The sequence below is a fragment of the Rhyacophila brunnea genome, unplaced genomic scaffold (genome assembly GCF_057557595.1).
Source record: "Rhyacophila brunnea isolate RB1 unplaced genomic scaffold, BYU_Rbru_1.0 scaffold_118, whole genome shotgun sequence".
NCBI classification, from domain to species: Eukaryota; Metazoa; Arthropoda; class Insecta; order Trichoptera; family Rhyacophilidae; genus Rhyacophila; species Rhyacophila brunnea.
Window position 1 is genome coordinate 24,557 of NW_028232772.1, and position 21,904 is coordinate 46,460.

The 21,904-nt window shown below is 34.9% G+C and overlaps 1 protein-coding gene across 1 annotated transcript in view; it reads left to right on the forward strand.

Annotated features, from left to right (window-relative positions):
* Positions 1-368: 368 nt before the first annotated feature.
* Positions 369-21,904, forward strand: part of LOC147078206 (leucine-rich repeat and calponin homology domain-containing protein-like) — a gene marked incomplete at its 5' end in the record, with an annotated part of 89,701 nt that continues 68,165 nt past the window's right edge. Inside the window, one exon of the mRNA XM_085960577.1 lies at positions 369-513. Coding sequence (XP_085816703.1) covers positions 369-513 — 145 coding nt within the window. The remainder of the gene's footprint in view (positions 514-21,904) is intronic.

Here is a 21,904-nt window from a genome sequence, read left to right on the forward strand (position 1 = left end):
CGGTTTAATTTAACGTATGTTGGCTGAGATTTATCAGTATTTCATCAACTTACAATAATAAAACGATCTTGTTGCGATATCGCTGAGATTTTGTATGTAAATAAAAAAAACTGGGTCTTGCTTACGAACTTACCAACTGTGACGAATAAACAAAGTGCAAGTGCTATTGGGTAAAAAAAATAACACTTAATGTTTACTTTTACTTGTGTGTGTTTGTTGATATTTATTTACCTATCGCTTCCCACAGTGCATTGTAACCGAATTGTAATCATTTACGTTTTAAAAAAATGACCAGGACAGCAAGATTTGGTTGTATTATCATTTGAAGACAATTAATCTAACTAAATGTTTTTTTCCGTTTCTTTTAGATCTTTCAAAGAATCGCTTCGGCGAAGTGCCCGACGAGGTGACAGCTTTTCTGTTCCTCGAGAGACTACTGCTGTACCACAATGCTATCCGAAATGTACCTGACACTATCGGCTCCCTACAATCGCTCAGCTACTTGGATCTCAGGTAAGAATATTAAAAAAAATACATATAGTTTAGTTGTAAACGGAAATGCGTAGGTAGAAACTTAAAATATTCTTACCGTGCTAGAGTCAAATATCAAAGACATAGTCACATAGCTATTGATTACCTGTTTGACTAATTGTTAAAAAAAATCATGTGTTTTTCTGTTAAATTTTCTATGGGAAGCGTAGAAATCTTTTAATAAATAATAAAGTAGAGACGTAGACAAACCTTAGAAACACCGGTACCTTTTCTTATTGATCAGTGCCCGCTCCATAGTCGGGAGCCCTCGAGGGGCCTCAAAGAATCCCTGTCGCTCGCCAGTTTTCATGCGTCTTCCCTAGTCCTGTCAGCATGCCGTCCCTAGAAGATATATTTTCTCCAAAAATTCTCGTTTTGTAATGATTGTTACCTTGATTTAATATGGAGTCGGGATCCCCAAAAAAATGCCTGGTCCAGTAGTTGTGAGAGCTCTCGCTCGGTGGAGTAAATATGTGTGTTAGAATTACACTCTTTCCAAGATTTTTTTTAATGAAATTTTTGCTTATAATATGTGTGTTTCTGAGGGTTTTCCAAGATATGTATTTAACGCATTGTATTCACGTAGGTACGAAAATACCTAGGGGCGGCAGGTTACATGATAGTATGGTGAAGCTGGCAAGTATGGTGAGGCAGGCTGGTAATCAATTTGCGGCAAAATTTCCATGTTAACATTATATTATACGGGTACGTTATAATGACCAAAGTAAATCCTCCGTGATGCCCTGCATTTTTTTTTATCGCGTCGCTATTTCTCGCAAGTTGTTGGCTATTGTTGGCCTGCTTCATTCAGTTGTATGAGAAAGCCGATTCCTTGCCCCTCTTTTTATTTAATAATTCTATGATAAATACATTACATACCTACGTATTTGCAATAATTTTACCCAATATGAATTCAACAGCAGTGAGGATCCATAGTTTCCTTACAATAAATTATCAAAATATTATTTTATGCAAGGCATATAAATACATAATAATATGTATATTACTTATGTATTTTAAAGTAAGATCGTAAGTTTGAACAAGTCCAATAAAAGTAGGCATTGACTTGTTCGCATTATGAATAATTATTGTAACACATTGTTTTGTTGCAAATTCGCATTTTGCTTATCACTCTTATCACTTCGTTTTTATTGCGGCTTTGGACTTCCCCTTTCATCCTTCTGACTTTTAACACAACATAGAACGGACGATAAGCTAAAAAATAGAATAGATAAAGTTACCAACAAAAGTACGTTCTTTTCACACAATAATTGTATTTCTCTATATCACTCACCCAAATATTATGCTTATTGTTCGACATCTTTATGAAGTGGTTGATATTATACGCCTTGTTGATTGGTACCACTGTGACGTGTGTAGATACTATATTTGTGAGTTGGTACCTTCTTTACTTCGTAACATGGACGTAGCATAACATTTTAGGTCTCGTATCTAGCACTATTTACCAATAATTTTATGTAGTTTGATTCCCTGGACCTTCGTCTTCAACGTCAAATCTCTCCATAAGAGCCCCTACTCTCCATTCAGAACATGTGTAAAATAAACGACGATAATACAGTTTACGTTCCATTATCTGAAAAAGTAGATCGACGACACCCACGTTTAAATTGATATTACATATTATTATTATGTAGCTTTTTATGTATCACTTTATGTAGCTTGCAGTAACTACAGTGAAGCCGTGTAAATTAAATTAAATTATTTTTGAAAGGAACAGTTTTTTGGATAATAATTGACTTTGTATTTTGATTAACTGTCAAGTCTTCAATACTTACGTAGGTACTTGTTGTATATGAATACTATTTATTACATACTTATACATGGCTATAACGGTCATTTTTTCGTATAGTTGAGGATGTCCTGTTAAATGGGCAAAACTGGGCTTGATCTTGATAAATTATGTGGAATAACCACTGTAAATATATATAGGTACAGTGTTTATTTTTAAATACTATACTTAATGTTGTGAGAATACTTTCGTTGATTCTGAATCAAAAAGGTTATTATTATAATATAATTATGTATCTGTGTAACTATTTGTTTATTTGTCGAGTTTTAGTCGTATGTAAGTTTTTTTTTTAAATTCTATACCACCCGTGTTCTATATCTTATTAAAAGATCGCTTCCATAAACACCGCGTATTAAAAGCTCTTCCAATTGATAGGATAGGTTGTGACTTTTGTGTGAACACGACCCACGTAAATCCGCTGCGGAATGCGTGGTATTTTGAAAAAGAACTTGTTCCCTGTCACCCTTAAAAATGTGTGATTAGGCATGCTATTCTATCGATGGCACGATTCTCATATCCCCGGAAACATTTCAACCACTTGCCTGAATCGGTGTTTTTATTCGTCGTGTTTTTTTTTTTTTGCTTTTGTGGAAAATATACGCGGAGGCGCCAAAATCGATACGAATTCAATAGCGGCATTTGTAAAGATATATTTTTATAACCTCCATTCAGAATCGGAATCAGAAGTATTCTCAATGGCCCTTTTAGAGAATACCAGATTTATTTTGTCCGTCTTCAAAGATTTTGTAAGAACTTTGTTTCTGTAAACACAGCGGCACGAATTTGGTTCAATATTCCTACCGAAAAGTCTTAAAAAATCAGACATTGAAAATATAGCAACATATTTTATAGTAATATGAAACGTTTTTCGTTTATTAATTAATTAATGATACGTGTAAAATCAGTAATTTTGAAATTGGTATACGGGTTTAAATAAGTTTTGTGAACACATTAAATGTTGATAATATTTTTATGACTAGTTTTATAAAGAAACCATTGCAGTTTCTTTTCTTGGTTTTTAATAGGGAGTATGAAAAGCTTAAATATTCATTACTGATTTATTAGGGAGCCGTGGAGCAAAGATGGTGCGTTGTGCTTCTGTCGCATGTCAATCAATGTTAAATTTCAACAAATGATTTGTGTCACAATGTGTTTTTGGATGTGGGTGTTCTTCTTCGTTAGGACCTCATGACCCAGACGATTTGACCGTCTGACAGCCTTTTCTCCACGGCTTTGCTCTATCCCGTTCGGCATTCTGCGGCACGCACAGCTTTCGTCAATGTGAAACTTGTGGCATTAGTGATTTGGCCGTCCATCTGGTGGGAGCTCTTCCTCACCCCCTTCGACCTTCGACCCGACTTACCATCACAAGTTCTTCTAGGTTGTTAACTTTTCTGCAGCATATTACCATATGCGTATGGGTAGTATCGATAAGTACTTTGAAATCCTTACGATAACGTTTCTTTCGATACGATACTTGACATCTATAATTTTTATTTCAATATGTACGCTCTTCCTAGATTTATAAGGCTAGAACTATAGTCTGTTCCAAATAATACAGCCACCTTCATTCGATTCGCTGATTCAGATGACAATCATACATTCGTATGGTTTTGTGGCTGTTGTTACCAGGCAATAACACAATGTAAACTGCTATTCTCTTATCGATACGGACGATGCCCGTCCGTCCTTTGTGCGCTACCTTATAGTAGATTTATTCTTTTTTTAAACCCACATGTGTTCTTTCTTTCTTTCTAAATCCACTTTATTTTTATTGCAATTTTTTTTAAATGAAAAATAAATTAATGCTCAAAAAATACTGCGGGAAGATTGACGGAGAAAAAAAATATCTTTTGATTTTGATGAGACTATTGAATGGAAGCTCGGAAAAGTTAATAAAATCTTTAATCTGATTCTGAATGTTTTTTTTTAAATTTCAAACTTTGGACATACTTTGTCGTATGGACCCGTGAATTAATAAAAAAGTTTCAATATCTCTTGGCTGAGTGAAAACATTTTAGCAATTCGTTAACAATTAATAATCCTTGTAAAATACATTCAAGCCACGATTAGATATCACTTAGATATAACATATTCAATGTTGTTAATAATTCAATTAAAAACAAATTCCAAAAAAAATATGATTTTTTTTTATTTATGTAAGAAGTCAAACAAAATAGAAGTAGGAAAACAAAAATAATTTAAAACATTACTTATTAAAATAGTATTTCAAAAAACACAGACTCAATCGCTGCGTCTGACAATCGCATACGCTTTTGAGACACAAAATTTCCTGATGTTGCAAAAATTGCGCTCATTTTGATTCGACGTTGGCTTAATTACATTGATATACTAATTGTGTTAAATGCCCCGATCAGTCCTTGATTTTTGTGTTTTCTGTCCACTTTTTTCCATATAGAAAATCGTTTTTTCAATTAATATTTGACAATAAAGAAATCCCGAATCCCGAGAAAAGATTCTCGAGATCCGGGATTTCCCGAATTGTTAAAAATTTCTATTCTCGAAATTTCGGATGGAAAATCCCGAAAATTTCTCGAGAATTCCCGAAACCCAACTCTAGGTATACCTACTTACCGCAAGATACACAAATTATGTGGATGAGATTATACTATTAAGTTACACCGTCTTACCGTGGCTTACGAACTTATAAATACAAAAATACTTAGTATGAAGTGCATTTGTATAATATTGCTTGTATAATAAGCCGTCATGTTTAATAATTAGTAATCCTCTAAGTACGTACGTATCATAGACGTAAATATATATATGCGTTCTACCTAGGGCTGACATATTGACAATAAACGTATTGGTATCATATTATTATCTATGTCTACCAGTTTCGTATGAAAATAAAATATTTGTCTGAAGCAAGGCCTGAAGTAAACAGGTATGGGAGTGTGACAACGAATGTTTTCGGAAAGTAAGATGAAACAACTTGGAACGTAGGTACGCGTAGAATTCACTGCCGTCAAGCTACATTATTGGTGTATTTAATTGTGTACTAACCAAGTATATTGGTGATCGGTCATGTAGTGCAGTGTGTTTTGATTAAACATTAATAATTTTTGGTTAGCTGTGCTATTTCGAAGTTTAGTAACCGAATTATATGATATAATGTTTTAAAACAGAACATCTTCAACTATGCAGACCGCAGACCTCGACAATCCAGATGATCGATTATTTATTTGTTAAAAAAAACAAGACATTGTGGACGAAACAAATCAGAATTCAGGACGTTTTCACATCATGAGATTTAAATTGAAAATATATTCAATTAACTTCAATAAAAATAAATACGTACTTATCTAATGTAGAACTTATAGAAAAAATTACCATTAAAAGAGAGAAGAAAAATAAAAACAATGTTATACAATAAAATTGAAAAAACAAAATACAAAGGACATCACTATAAATGTCTATATTTTGGGGAGCGCATTGACTAGTCTCGCATGCCTCGATAACGGTGTCCGATAAGCTCTACACGTGGAAATGGTTCTGACCCACAGAAGAGGTATTAGGCTGCGACCACGTAGGCAATTAATTGACGGATGCATTTAAATTCAAATTCTTAAGGGGGGACATGCTCGTCGAAGGTCAAAATTGAGTTTTTATTGTATTTTCAAACCATGATCCTGGACACTCCTTAAACGTTGTAGATAATCTATTTATATAATTTTGAAGCCTTATTATCCTTTATAGTTATTTTAAACATTTGATGACTGCATAAAGTATTTTTGTTACATAAAATAGTATTCTTTTAAACCTCTCGCTCTAATGTTTTAGAATATAGTCATATTTCGGTACATAACTGTGCAGTGGTGTTAAGATTTTTTACATTTATTAATTTTTAAACGCATTTATAAAACCATTAGCATAATTTATTACGAGATAATTTTTGTAAAATATTCACGATAAAAAATTATTTTGATAATCTCTGTGATCCCAAATTTGTCAAGAATTAGGCATTTTATTATTCAAAAAATCGGCAAGATTAACACATTTGAAGATGATTCTAAAGATACTTATTATAAGCTATGTCTTTGACCATTCAAGTGTGATAAAAATCTTATGAATAATGATTGCTTTATAATAATTATTGACCTAAAAATAAGGTAGTGTTTTTTTGAAATACGCCATTTCATTTGTCATTCCCTAGTGGTTAAGCTACAACATACGGCCGTAGCCATAAAATGACAAACTATAATTAAAGTAGGGAGTAAAATTATGTTAACGCGCGTGTTTGAACATGTACCTAACCGAATTTTTTTTTATTTTTTTTTTAAACGGTACATGTTCAAACACGCGCGTCAATATCATTTTACTCCCTACTTCAATTATAGTTTGTCAATTTATGGCTACGGCCGTATGTTGTAGCTTAACCACTGGGAAATGACAAAAGAAATGGCGTATTTCAAAAAACACTACCTTATTCTTAGGTCAATAATTATTATAAAGCAATCATTATTCATAAGATGTTTATCACACTTGAATGGTCAAAGACATAGCTTATAATAAATATCTTTAGAATCATCTTGAAATGTGTTAATCTTGCCGATTTTTTGAATAATAAAATGCCTAATTCTTGTCAAATTTGGGATCACAGAGATTATCAATATAATTTTTTATCGTGAATATTTTACAAAAATTATCTCGTAATAAATTATGCTAATGGTTTTATAAATGCGTTTAAAAATTAATAAATGTAAAAAATCTTAACACCACTGCACAGTTATGTACCGAAATATGACTATATTCTAAAACACTAGAGCGAGAGGTTTAAAATAATACTATTTTATGTAACAAAAATACTTTATGCAGTCATCAAATGTTTAAAATAACTATAAAGGATAATAAGGCTTCAAAATTATATAAATAGATTATCTACAACGTTTAAGGAGTGTCCAGGATCATGGTTTGAAAATACAATAAAAACTCAATTTTGACCTTCGACGAGCATGTCCCCCCTTAAATGACGTTCGAATTGGAAACCATCCCCCGTGAAACCAGAAAAAATGTAATAAAAGCAGAAGTGACCTACGAGATCTAAGAGATTGAAAATATTAGCATGACTTAAAGGCAGTCGGAAAATAATCGTTTGTTGAATTATCGAAAGGATAATAGTTATATGTCTCAAAATAAAGACACCGAAAAAATGGACGCACTCTAAAATAAACTTGTAGCAAACTTCAGATAACGAGACGTAAGAGTGTATGTATGCAGTAGTTGAATTCTTCAATAGTTCAGCTTGTCGCATGATGAATCCTAGAATTTACTTGCACGCAGAGCTCTGTGCGAGTGAAAATATATTGCAGTCAAAAATTATGCCAAGATCCGTCGTCTCTTATCTGGTGTGCAGTATGATAACAGTTTTTATAAGGTTATAAGTCATGATTTATATAGGTGGAATTAAAAAAAAATGCAATAGAAAAACGTATTCCAGAATAATTATTATGTAGGTAGAGACCGACAAGTTTAACGTGAGGCTCCGGTGCATAGTGTAAGCTATGCAGCGAAGCTTCACGTTAAACTTGTCGGTAATACCTACTTTCATCCTAATTGATGGAGAAAACACTGCTGCAAAGCTTCTGCACTGATCATAAAAATCTTGCCGCACGAAGCCGAACAATATAGTACTTATTTGTATTCTTATTCTTGCCCTAAGATCTAAAAGTTTTATTACAGCCACCCTCATAATTTCGGCCAAAAATATATCTATATTTCATAGTAGGTATTAATAATTAACGTCCATTGAACCACCTGGCTGATGTGTTTCCATGCGAATGTGTCCGCCTTGTCCGCAAGAGCAGGTTGGCATTATATTTATATTATTTATACCTGTCCTTCCGTCTGAAAACGCTATTACGACTCGTTTCCCACTATTTATCTATACTTTTCGGTCTAGTTCTCTGACACTAATCATGCGTTAAAGGTTATTTATCATTGTACGTATCATGTTTTGTATCTACGTAATTACGGAGCAAAATATTCGTCGCCACATTTTGCCGTCGTTTTTCATCGTTTAGCCTTTCGATATTATTACAAAGAAGTATTCCTGTCGGGGAAGTCCATTATACTGTGCTTAACTTATTAGCGAAAATGTTAATTTTTTTCATATTTTCCCGGCGAAAACACGTCGAGTAGGTACAGTTTTTGTACAAGTAGAATCTACCTGCACCGTCTAATAGTTTTCCGACTTCAGTTTTATTGATGCTTATAGTAAATTGTTAAAAATCACCGAACATTCTTGTGCTCACATTTCATAAACTGTGTATCCACAGAAAATGTCATCGAAATCACCATTCTAGATCAATCTACTGCTGTGCATCTATAATAGATATACTTATAGTTATAGATAATATAATAATTCCATACACAAGACTGCTACCGGCGGCTATCGGCAGCTATCGAGGGTAGTTTTGTGTCGAAGTATTGGCACTTATTGTAATTAATTACAATAAGTTAGTTGTAATTGTTACCTCTCTTGCAAGTACTAAATTTTAGATCGAGATAGACAGTTTTGACTGTGTAGACGGTTAACTTATTGTAACAATTATAATACTTCGATACAAACATATGAAACACTACCCTCGATAGCTGCCGATACCTGTCTTGTGTATAAAATAGATGCGCTGCATGAAGGCTTTTCCGAGCCAATTTCATTCCTCTAGAGCGGGGTTTCCCAAACTATGTTTCAACTATGTTGAAACCTTCTAAGTAGAAGTAAAATAAGTAAAACTAAAATAAGTAAAGAATCTACTTCATATTGAAAGGCGAGTGATGATCAATCTCCAATGATGTTTATGACGTCAATTATCTAGGTACCTACTGGCGGAGGACCATCTTTTCTCATTAAATTAAATTTTAAAGTAGACAAAGAAGTTTCCAAAGTATTTTTAGAACACATACATAACTTGAAAACAAATCTTTTGCAATTGAATTGATTTAATTACTGACTCTGATTTGAAACAAAAATACACAGATCAGTCTTTAAATGATTTGTGGGCGAGTTTGTCAGAAGAGTACCCCAATTTTTCAAAACAAGCTATTATTGTTTTACTTCTGTTTTCTACAACTTAAAGTGTTCCATTAAAATTTCCGGGTTAGCGAAGTGTTCCATTGCATAAAAAGTTTGGGAAACCCTGCTCTAGAGTCTAGAATTTAGTTATCATTTCCAGTTTCCACGCACCTTCGCAGAGTTTAACCATTTCATTGATCCAGCGGCCTCTAGTATCTACCTCTTGGACACCGCAATATGGTGACTATTTTTTGTCCAATGATTGGCCTTTCTGGAGTTGTGTGTCCTCCCCAAAAGGTTTTTAGCAAAGTTACATAGCATAGTCTTGGTTGTTCCACAATTAAATTTGTTCGAGAATAACAATATAGTATAGGGCAGGCCATGTTGCTCTGCAAGTACCTATATTTGCGACCGCAGTGAAGTAGTTGTGAACGGAAAGCTCGGCTCTAATGAGATAGGCCACGAGTTTTTATAATTTATATTATATCTACTTAACAGTGACCATATACTTCGATATCCTCAGTTTATATTGCATTTTTTCTTGCATGGAAACCATTTCACAGATATGCTTGGTATGATTATTGATTTTAAATAATTAATAAATAACATTTACTGTTTAAATTTGACCGCATAATTTCGTGTTTATATGATGAGTCGAAAGCTATCGGGCGGTAAAACCAAAGCTTCGCGTTGAAGAATTCATACATTTAGTCATAGTTCGCCCGAAGACAGGTTATTCATGTAAATATTTGTGAAATTATTTTGATACCAAGCAAGTTTATTCATTCTGAAAATATCATTCACTGGAAAACTTTTATTATTGTTTCTTTGGTGCGTTCTATCTGAATTGGCACGTTTAGATTGAATGATGGAAACAAAAATATTCACTTTTTCAGCCGCAACACACTGGCGTGCCCAATCGGAATTTATAAACGGTGGCTAATTATGAAGGCGTGCTACAAATTAACCGCTCTTTCATCCATGTATTACTTAATTAATTGGAATCCCACCATGAATAGACATGCTGTACGCATTAAAATCGACTTGCATGATAGAAACTTCTCACGATTCTTATCGTCTCAAACGATTATCGATTCCATCTCAGTCGAAGCTTGAAATTTACGTGCAGCTAAAATTCAATGAATGTCTTTGCGTACACGTAAAACTTTGATAAATTGATTTCGGATTTAACGGACAAAATTTTCGGTTCATGATCAGCACGCCATCATACGACGTTGCGGGTGGGTGATAAATTTTTTTTTTTTACTTTCTGCAGCAGTTTTAACGCTGTAAATAGGATTTTTTTATCATTGTATATTTGGTTAGTTACATCAGTTTAAACTAGGTTGGTACCTAACTGACTTGTTTTTTTTTTTTTAAATGCATTCGGGAAACCTGATTTATTTTATTATGGATTTTCGGCTTTAATGGACACCCCTCGCCCGAATTTGTCCGTAACATCAAAGTTCCGCTGTGTGTAATCTGCTTTTTGCATATTGTAATAAGTATCACGTTGTGATAACTTTACTATGGCTAGTGTAGTGTTACCATTGATCCTGCAAGAAAATATGTCTTGGGAAGTTGCTCCTGGAACACTTTCAGAACAACTTTGGAAGTACCGAATATTTGTTACATCGCTGTATACGCCTGCATAATCGGTGTGGAGAAGTGGAAAAAAAATCAAAATACGTTGACTGACAATTTTAGTCGCTGGACACTGGGTGATAATACCGATTAGATAATTATACACTAATGAGTAGACTTTTTATGTGCTAAAAAAAGAATAATAGGTACCTAAAATATGTAGATATAATTGGAAAATATGATATTAAAATTTCATAATTAAGTGCTAAAAATTTAAGTATTACAATAAAGCATATAAATTTCAACAGCTTAATTTATTATTTATTCACAAACAGAACACGCTTTATTACAATAAACAATAAAATATTGCTTCAAATTTTCGAAAGAGATAATATTGACGATTTGATCATAGCAAATGCATGGAAAAACTTCTCTCCACTTCTACAGATGTTATTATTGCGTGTGTGAATGAAACTATTTCTGCTGAAGTAGAAAATATTGAAACATCTGAGGAATCTGTTGGATTTTCTAAAACAGCTATTATATTCTGCAGCATTTGAAGTCCAGTATTTTTATTTAAAACACATTTTTTTAATTTTGTACATATTTTTATTCCAATTGGTCCAGGAACATTTTCTTATTTTAGCAGCAGGATTGATTAAAATATTAATTTGCTCCACTAGTCATTTTGTAGATGATTGTAACATTTCAATTGTGTTTACCAGATGATCATAATAAGTGATGAATGCCAATTCATTTTTTATGGAACGGTTTCCCATTATTTCTTTTGCTATTGAAATAGAGTTGGAATCTTCCTCATCAAGCATCTCCATGATTTCTTGTAATTTTTCCAAATTCGCAGTATATTAATTTACTGCACTAAGCCAAGCCCCACTTAGTTTATCACGGGTTGAGGGGGTAGTGATTGAAATTGAAATTTTGTGTTTATGTGAAAATATTTGCTTAAACAGAGAATATGTAAAAATATGTAATTATCCAAAAATATTTAAAAATAGATGCTACCAGATAGGGTTTAAATGTTTCAAAATTGTCTGAAACGATATTTTGTTGTGGGGCCGCTCAATTTTTTTTTAAATATCTAAGAACCCTAAGCCTACTAATGAGTGACTAATGTATATCGTCTATTTTGATTTTTATATTGAATTACTACCTGGATTTGGATAGCATGAGCATACAATAAGCAAATATATCATTGTGATTGTTTCCCAAATAAAATAAATTAAAACACTGAAATGAAATGGTAGAGGTTATCAGTTCCAGCAATTTAGGAGAAAACTTAGTGTTGCATTAGAACTTATATCCTATTATCCACATTATATTGATGTGTTGCATAATGCATTTCAAATTGTTTGTGGGTGGTTTACTACTCCTGATTTTATTTACTTTGGGTTACGCAGTTTTCATTCCGCGAATATACATATTATTGTTTCGGCTAAGATTCAACGTTTGCAGCATATTATTATTACTACACTATGATGTAAATATCGACTTACCACAATATTGCGTAAAATGCGATTATTGTCAATACGCAACAAGTTGTTGGTAATGGCTGTATTCATTATTGATACGCGTGGGAGTGGACTATCAGCTGTTTGACTTAATAATCCATCAACATCTTCCTACATAGTAAAATGTTGCAGCCATTCAGTAGCGCGCTGTCTGGCGCGGTCGTTTCAATATCAAGTTATCTGAATTATTTATATTGCAAGTTTTATGCGGCGTGATGCTCTCTCTGAATATCGCTTCTTCGTTGTCAAGTTTAATTATTTTGGTCTTCCCAAGCAGTGTCATCATTTCAAAATATTATACCGCTATGTATTGGAACAGTCACTCAAACTCAACTCAACAAATCACCATCTAACTACCTACGTACTTAATCATAGTTTATCTGTAGAATATTTTTATCACCATTGAATTTGTCGTGTATAATGCAAACTTATATATAAATATATATTCCTCACCAGGGAACTCTGAAATAATGGGAACTGAAGTACCTAACGGGTGTGGAGAAGCAGGCAACCGATCTCGAGTGTGGAAGAATACGGGATAAACTTAAACACGTGTCAAGAATACGTCACACTTCGAATACTGACAACTGTTCTCGGTTTATACACTGACGCTCATTTAGTATTGGTGTATTGAGGGTTGCAACACACACTATTGCACGTCTTATAGCTTATCGGAATTCTAATTAGTAATCTGTTCTGTGCGTCGCACTATGCGACATAAAGCCATTCCTGCATTTGCTAGTTACCTACAATGTAACTTGTTATCTATCTGTACTCGGGTACCTTCTTTCACTGCGGTGTACACTGTACATCCTCGTCCTGCCTTACAACTAAACATAATTGATCAGTGTTGAAGACTCTATACTAGGCTGTTATTTAAAGCCTACCTTATTAAGACAAATATCGTGTAATTGCCTATTAACGTATTTAAATAATAACTTATTATTATATTCTCAAAATATATATACGAGGGTGGGTCAATAATTCCTTAGAAAAAAGCATTAAAACAGTTATTATTTTTGTATTTTTTTTTTATTTCTCAACATAATCTCCTTGGAGCTCAATACACTTGGTTAGACGTTTCTCAATTTTTTTTAAACCGTCAGAAAAATAAGTTTTCGGAAGGTCCTCAAAATAAGCATTTGTCCGATCGATGACTTCTTCATTTGAAAAAAAACCTTGTCTACTTAGCCATTTTTTTAAGTTTGGGAAAAGGAAAAAGTCACTGGGGGCTAAATCTGGCGAATACGGTGGGTGGTCGACCAATTCGAACTTCAATTCTTCAATTTTAGCCATTGATCGTAAACATGTGTGAACACGGGCATTGTTCTGATGAAAGAGGATTTTTTCCTGTTTAAATGAGGCCATTTTTCTTCAATTTCGTTTTTTAGCTGGTCCAATAAAGATGCATAATAATCCCCTGTTATTGTTTTTCCTTTTTCCAAATAGTCAACGAAAATAATTTCACGTGCATCCCAAAATACAGTAGCCATAACCTTACCAGCTGATTTTACGGTTTTCGCCTTCTTTGGACATGGTTTGTCTTCGCAATCCACTGCTTTGACTGTTCTTTCGTCTCGGGAGTATAGTGGTGTATCCATGTTTCATCTACAGTCACAAAGCGACGAAAAAATTCATCCGGATTGCGTTGCATGAGCGACAACAGGGCTTTAGAGGCCACCACCCTATTGCGTTTATTGTCGACTGTGAGCAAACGCGGCACCCATCTTGCAGAAATATTTTTCATGCCCAATTTGTCATGTAAAATAGAAATGACGCTATCTTTTGAGATCCCTGTAACCTCAATTATCTCACTCAACTTTAATCTTCGGTCACTTAACACCATATCGTGGATTTTATTGATCATATCTGGTGTAGTCACCTCTACAGGACGTCCTGAGCGTGGTTCATCCTTTGTTGATGTACGACCACGTTTAAATTCATTTAACCAGTTATAAATAGTTGCAAGTGAAGGAGCAGATATGCCGTGAACTAAATCCAACTCATTTTTTATTTCCTTTGCTGTTAACCCTTTTATATTAAATTGTTTAATAACAGCTCTAAACTCAATTTTCTCCATTTTCCATTTTTCCACTTTCCACAAGCAAATTTTTTTTTTTAAATGTATGAAAAACACACAACAACCCGACCAATCTGATTGAAACTTCGCAGCATACTGAATCGGTAGTGCCGCTGCATGAAAACAAACCGCTTACAGTACTAGTCGCGCCACTTGTCGGCTTTTCTAAGGACTTATTGACCCACCCTCGTATCTAATATTTTTCTGAGGATAATTAGATTATTAATATAGATTAATAAGATATAATATTAATTAGAGATAATTATTTGAAACATTTCACGCATACAACACATACATACGATTACATACGTATTTTGAAAAAAACACACACATTTCAGTGTCATACCATCACGTGCCATGAGGCTGTAGGTGTGTTTTTGTAGGTAATCCAAATAACATGTCACCGTGTAAAAAGTAAAATGTTTAGTCTAATATCTGTGTTACGATGAACATTTTTGTCATGCAGACTATATTTTCATAGGTGAGTCAGCTATGGGCCTGGTATTATGGCAAGCGAAAGATCGAGCTCCACAATGCTCTCGTCAGTTGTGTATTAATATGCGTAGATCGCTCATGTAGCACAGTTATACAATAAAATACGTTGCAGTTGTAAACTTTCCATGTGTAAAATTTGAATCATCGTCTTTACTATTCTTTTTAGTATTGGATTCTGCATATATTTTTCTATTTTTACTTTAGCCCCAAATATTATTCGCGGATGCCTCTGTATCGTTTATTCAAACATGTGTAACCGATATAAATATGTAACACATGCATATGTATTGCACCTTCCAGTTTATTATTAAATGAATCCATTTTGAAGTCGAAATTGAGAAATATCCGATGGTAACGAGGTTACTATCTGAACTTTCCACACCTGCCCACGGTTAACGTTATTAACACTATAGTGATTTTCATTATTTGATTTGCCCTGAGAGCATTTTTTATTGGTTTTCCAACCTTATAACGAGTTTGGTTATAGACAGAATAATACATTTCCTTGTAGACTTGTGAAATTTTGATTTTGAATTTCTGGCAGAATTTTATTTTTATGTTAAAATAGTTAGGTGGTTTTTAAACCTTTTTCTTTTACTAAAGATTCCTTAAGTAGTGTTAATTATCAATTCACGCTGTAAATATAGGTAATGTATTAATTTAAAAAAAAAATAGTCCGTTGACAATTAATTATTATTAAACTAAATGGAATTAGTACCTACTACATATTTTGATTTATTAATTTTAATTAGTGTATAGATTTCTCTCGGATGCGGCTAAAAATATGTCTTGAACAGCCAATTCAATATTTTCCTTTTATCATCAGATGTCACTGTCAATAATACTTGGTGTTCAATTGTGTCGATTGTGTGATTGGCCGTTTGATAGTGAAGTCATAATATCTGACCTCGACGCTTTCCTTGATGTATGTGATAAGGAGTACGTAAACAGCGCCGCAGCGTACGAATCTATTATTGCGATCGAGCATCGGCGCATTTAATTAAGATTATCTTAGATTTTTTCAAACAGCCCGCGACGTTCTACGAGGTTGGTCGTGGCAAACACTTTTAATGGAACTAGGGTAATCTACAGGGTTTTCATACATGCCGACCAGGGATACAGACCCGTGATTGGATTTTGGATTGGTTCAAGGGCGTTTTATTATACCTACCGATAAAAATTGTAAATTTGACTAATAATCATCATGATTAAACCTTGTAAGAATCCGGTTAAAATAACAATTACAAGTTGAAAATAAGTATGTATGTACTCCATTATAATTGTATTATTGTTATAGCCATGCACTTGTACTGTTGTACTTTCAGTGCTTCTAAAATTTTTTCATACCATGGCCCCCGAAATCAGAAAATAAAAATCCAGGGTTCCTCTCCCCAAAAATGTTAGTCTTTAGTAACCAACGGTACTTTATTTACCATTAATTATTATAGGCACATTTTTATTAAAAATAATAGAACATTTCATTTACTTGTTTGTAAAGCAAAAATTAAAAAAAAACAAAAATTAACTTAAAATTAATTACAGCTACAGCCTACAAACTCAGTTTAATGAGAGGGGAATGGTAGCATATTTTTAGATAAAAAAGCAATATCCGGTACAATGTTTAAAATGATATTTCGCATGGTTTGCTCCAAAGTCACCGTCGAAAGACACGACCTATGTTTAAACAGCATTTTCATCATTACCAGTAATGCTGTTTCGCATAGGTATGACTTGTCTCAATTAGGTCAACATAAATTTTGAATAATATTATAATAATTTATAAATATTAACAGATTATTTATCCATATCGGATAAAGTATTGTGATCGGATGACGATTTGACCCGAGATTTTAACAGATTTGTCAGGTATCACATTTTTATGATTTTTTTTAATACTGAAATATTTCGCGGCTCCCTAGCAGGAGCTCCGGGCCCCCCAGTTTGAGAAGTACTGCTTTATAAGTTATATTCTTCATTAATTTACCTAGCAAGTGGTGGAGCGAATTGTAATGGAGGTACGCAGAAGATAGTTTGGGTGTATTTTCTCGCCTGTTTCGTTAAATTTATGAAAATATGGTATGAAAACGGGACATGTGGGTCTATTCTATGCTTATCGACCGCTAAAGTGATGAAGTGAAAAATATTATCAAACTTAGGGTAGGTTTGTATCAAAATATTAGCACTTATTGTAACAATTACACGAAGCCGGTTTTTATTGTTGCAATAAGTGCTATATTTTAACAGCACCTATCTTGCTGCTGTTAAAATATCGCACTTATTGCAACAATAAAAACCGGCTTCGTGTAATTGTTACAATAAGTGCTAATATTTTGATACAAACCTACCCTAAGTTTGATACTATTTATCAATTTAGTGTTCGATAAGTATAGAATAGACCCACTGGTGTGTAAAATTCCCACCTCCGCTCCCGTTATGTATATGCAGCCACGTCATACGCGGCCGGCTAACATAACCCTTACGTGTGCCAGATCAAAGAATTTAAGCCCTCATTTTGTCCCGAGCAGAGCCGCACGGGACTGGTGATGCAACCTTGCACCGAAGTGCGAATGCATGATGTTAATTTATATGGCAACTATCAGAGTGACTTTAATTTGAAGAGTCGCAAGGGGAGTCGAGAGTGTCCCGCTCCCCGTACGCTCGGGCGAATTTAGTAAAGGCCGCAAAATTGGCCTCGGTTGCCACCATGTCCGCGTGTCCTATTGGGCCCGAATGGGGTCGGACCCGGGCAAACAACTCCGCTCGTTCGGGGCCCATAAGTGGACAGTCCCACAGGACGTGCTCTGCGTCCTGCTGGTCGTGTCCACATGAGCAACCCGACCCATGTCCTGCCAAACCAAACCCCTGCAGTTTGGCCGCAAAGTTTCCATGGCCAGTCATGAATTGACTAGTCCAGTGGGTCGGCACCAGTCTCCTCGTCATGTGTCTCACCGAGACATCTGGAAAGTATAGAAAAGTCTGGCGGCCCTTAGAGGAGGCCACCCATCTCGCCTGCCATGCCGCATATGCGGTCGTGTAGACCAGCTCATATACAGTCTTTCTGTAGCTCACGCCCTCCACTCTCGATGGCGGTGTCAGAGGGACACCGGCGAGAGTTGTATTGATCCTCCTCATAATGAAAACGGAACAGAAATACATACACACATGTGGGACGTTTGGCATCCCTATCTAGCACTATTTCTGCGAATTCTGAACAGCCGTATGAGTCGAGCATTGGAGTAGTTTGAGCATCCTGTCGTCCGGGTCGATTAGGCATTGTTTTCTCAATTGAGTATTGTTGTAATCTAGTTTTAATCTTTCGTGTTATCAAACAATAAACATATTTGAAATCGCCGAATCTTGTACATCTTTTATCTCTCAGAATATATCAATATAGTCGTCGACTGATGCTATATTTACAATTTACTCGACACTTTCATAATATATGTAGAGATTGCCACTTGTTTCACTAAGATGTGTATTCAAATCATAATTCATCACCTGGATTTCACTTCCTAAGTTTACAATGTTGTCATCAGTAGGTATCTATCTACTAGAACGAGATCATTTAATTTAAGATATTTTTTTAAATATTGTCAACTGAAAGTACCCAGTGCCCACATTCCAGTGGCGCGCAGTCCATACATTCCGTCGATGTGGCGCATCCCCAGAAACTTTAGATAGTAGATTCCCGAACAGAATCGACAAAAATATAATATACTTATAGAGTTGGTGATAAAAATTATAGGTCTTATGAATAAATCCCTTTTAAGTTTAAGCTTTTCAACGTTTCGGACTTGTAATATTAAAATTGTTTCTTTTAGAAAATATTTTTACCTCCGGCCTCCAAGGAGAGTAGATTCCACCCTTTCCACTTAAGAGCGGTTTTCTGTTAAGTTGTGACTATTTTGTATGAAAGAATTTGTATATTTGCTTTGATTAATTTATAATTAATTAATTTAAATCAAAAGTAAAGGACTGTACACAACCACATTCCACATGGATGGCGCATAAGATTAATTCAAATTTAAAATTCAATTTTTTTTATACATATGGTGAACATTGCAAATTATTAATTTAACACATTCACAACATGACACTTAGAAGAAAAGAAATATTAATAAAACAGTATTAGGTAGATTTATATAAAAAAAGAAATACCTAGATCAGCATTAAACAGTAAAAAAGTGTAAATACAAAAAAATATAAATTAGATACAAGGAAGTACACCGAATGAGCTAAGCAGGCCCTATTTTAAGAATTTATAAAACAATGCCCACCTATACTCATCCTCACGCAGGTAGTATGTGAATATCCGAAGTGATTTGGTTGAACAGAGTTATTGCCTTCCCAATTGGCATTACCAATGGCAGGTTAGTTCTGCACCTTGGGAGAACAAACAACGGATGCCTACTTTTTTTTCTAAATGCAAACGGAGAATTGGTATTAGTACGTTGTATTCGTCAGTGTGTTGTTAATTCGGCGCTTAAATTGTAGTATAATCAATAATTATTTCATTTATTAGTAACTTGCCATTGACACATTTCCGTGGTTAGAATTGTGTCCGTAAAGCTTGATGGAAATTATATTATTTCTACCAAACCGCGAATTAAATCGGCTTTGGACGCGTCCGTACGCAAACATAATGACAAGGCAGAGGCGTGTATAAAATACAAATCATTTCATTTCCTTGGCGCCTCGTGGCAACATTTATTTTATACAAAACGGTCGCTGGTAAACTTTTCAATGCGGCGCGTGCAGAGGCAGATCGGAAAATGATTTAACGGCCATAGACTTATTGAGTGGACGCCGCGTGTGAGAAATGAAAGCGCCTTCGCCAACGACCATTTTCTCGTACGAATAGAGATCTGCGTTTGTTCCAATGGTGTGTGTATTCAGTAAACTGGAAGTAAAAATTCGAGAGAATCGATTAGTCAGTCCAATTCTGAAGTGATTATTTGAAAATTTATGGTCCTTTTTACTTAACGCGGTGACATTTTGATGATGCACATTTTTTTGTTATCACTGTCTGAATTTATAATAGTTGTCATTCTGTTACGAAATTTTTTGTATCTAACCGTAAAAATATTGAAAAATGTGCTTTTGTGCCAATCGGGGCAACCAAAATTGACCAACCAATTAAAAAAAAAAATACATTTACTCGTCTTATCATGGTAGACTGGCATACAGAAACAGCCAAAGATGTTGAAGGATACCTTCCTGTATGTAGATGGAGCCTAAACGTATGAAGTGGTGGTAAAACAGGACTAATAATTGTCATACAACCTCTCAAAGGTTACCGGGATAGTTATCTACTGATACAGACTGCATGAATTTTCTTATACTTTGGGAAATACTTATTTTCCACTCTGAGAAGTATGCATCTTTTTTCAAATTTAAATATAATTTAATAACTGAGTGGCTGGTTTTAAGTCTTCCCGGAAAAGCGCCTCTGCGCATCTATTCTATACACAAGGCGGCTATCGGTGCATATCGAGGGTAGTTTATCATACTTATGTATTGAGGCTGTTAATGTTACAATAAGTTAACAGACTGGACTGTCAAAAAGTACTGTTTTAACAGCACCTCTCTTGGCTGTGTTAACGTTTAGAGCGAAATAGACAGTTTTGACAGTTTATACGGCTAACGTATACCCACAATTATAATATCTCAATACATAAATACGATAAACTACCCTCGATAGCCGCCGATAGTAGCCTTAGCCGGCTCGCACATCACAATTCGCCTTGTGTGCCTAACGGCCATAAATCAAAAGTTGACAAAATTTCGACGAATGTTGCATCGTACATCCTCGCACATCTGCCCAGTGGCAAACGTCAAACACGAAAAAAGAGAAGTCTCTCGTCTGCCATTTTTATTGTGTTGATTGTATGAACAAACGTCAAACGCGGCGGCGTGAGCGAGCAATGCCATTGTAGACAGAGACAAAGACAGAAATGACCGATGGCCGCCAGCTGTGCGCTTGCGCGGAGGCGACATTCCCGAGATCGACATGCACGCTTTGGCCATTGCAACTAGACGAATGTCGCAGGGTCGCAGAGTTGCAGTTGCATCGGCCAATCTGCGAAGGTCCATTTGATAACGTTTGTTTCTTGGTTTACGATGACGTCACATCGACGAATTCGTCGTAAGACGCATGCGGCGAGTTCTGATGTGCGAGCCCTCTTATGTATAGGATAGATGCTCTGCATGCAGTTGCATATAAAAATACTACACATCAAACTTCAATTTGGTTCGGCGATTTTCATATGGAAACTAGGAAACTATAGAACTGTCCATCAGGAAAATTGAGATGTTTGGATATAACGGCAGAATATTTATTTTTGTGTTAGGTATCTGAAATTAACAGACATTTGGAGCCAAATAATACTTACTATCAACGTTTATAGTTCGGTCGTATTTAGCTGGTTACATGATGCTGCTGGATGACCGTGACCGCACATTCGAGGGAATCCGTTCGCGCTAGCTAATTTGCCACTGGTTAGCCCGCGAAATCAATGACCTTACACAATCGCAATCGACAGTCTGCGGTATTAATTCAATCAATCATCCATTCCTTGTACGCCTTTAATGAATCTTCGCTGAAAGGAAGCTCTACGCAAAAGGAGACTGAACGTAATTCTGTTTCAAGAAGTAGGTACCCTCTTACAAAGAAACTAAAAGCTTGAAATCTTCTAAACTAACGGTTTTTTTTAGTTTATAGTATTATTTTTGTTAGTTATATAAGACTAAATATCTATTGTGTCCGACAACAAGAAATCGGCGATAACAGGAAGTCGCTGTATTCGCATGTAGAATACGTCTCAGTGACGTACCTGTCA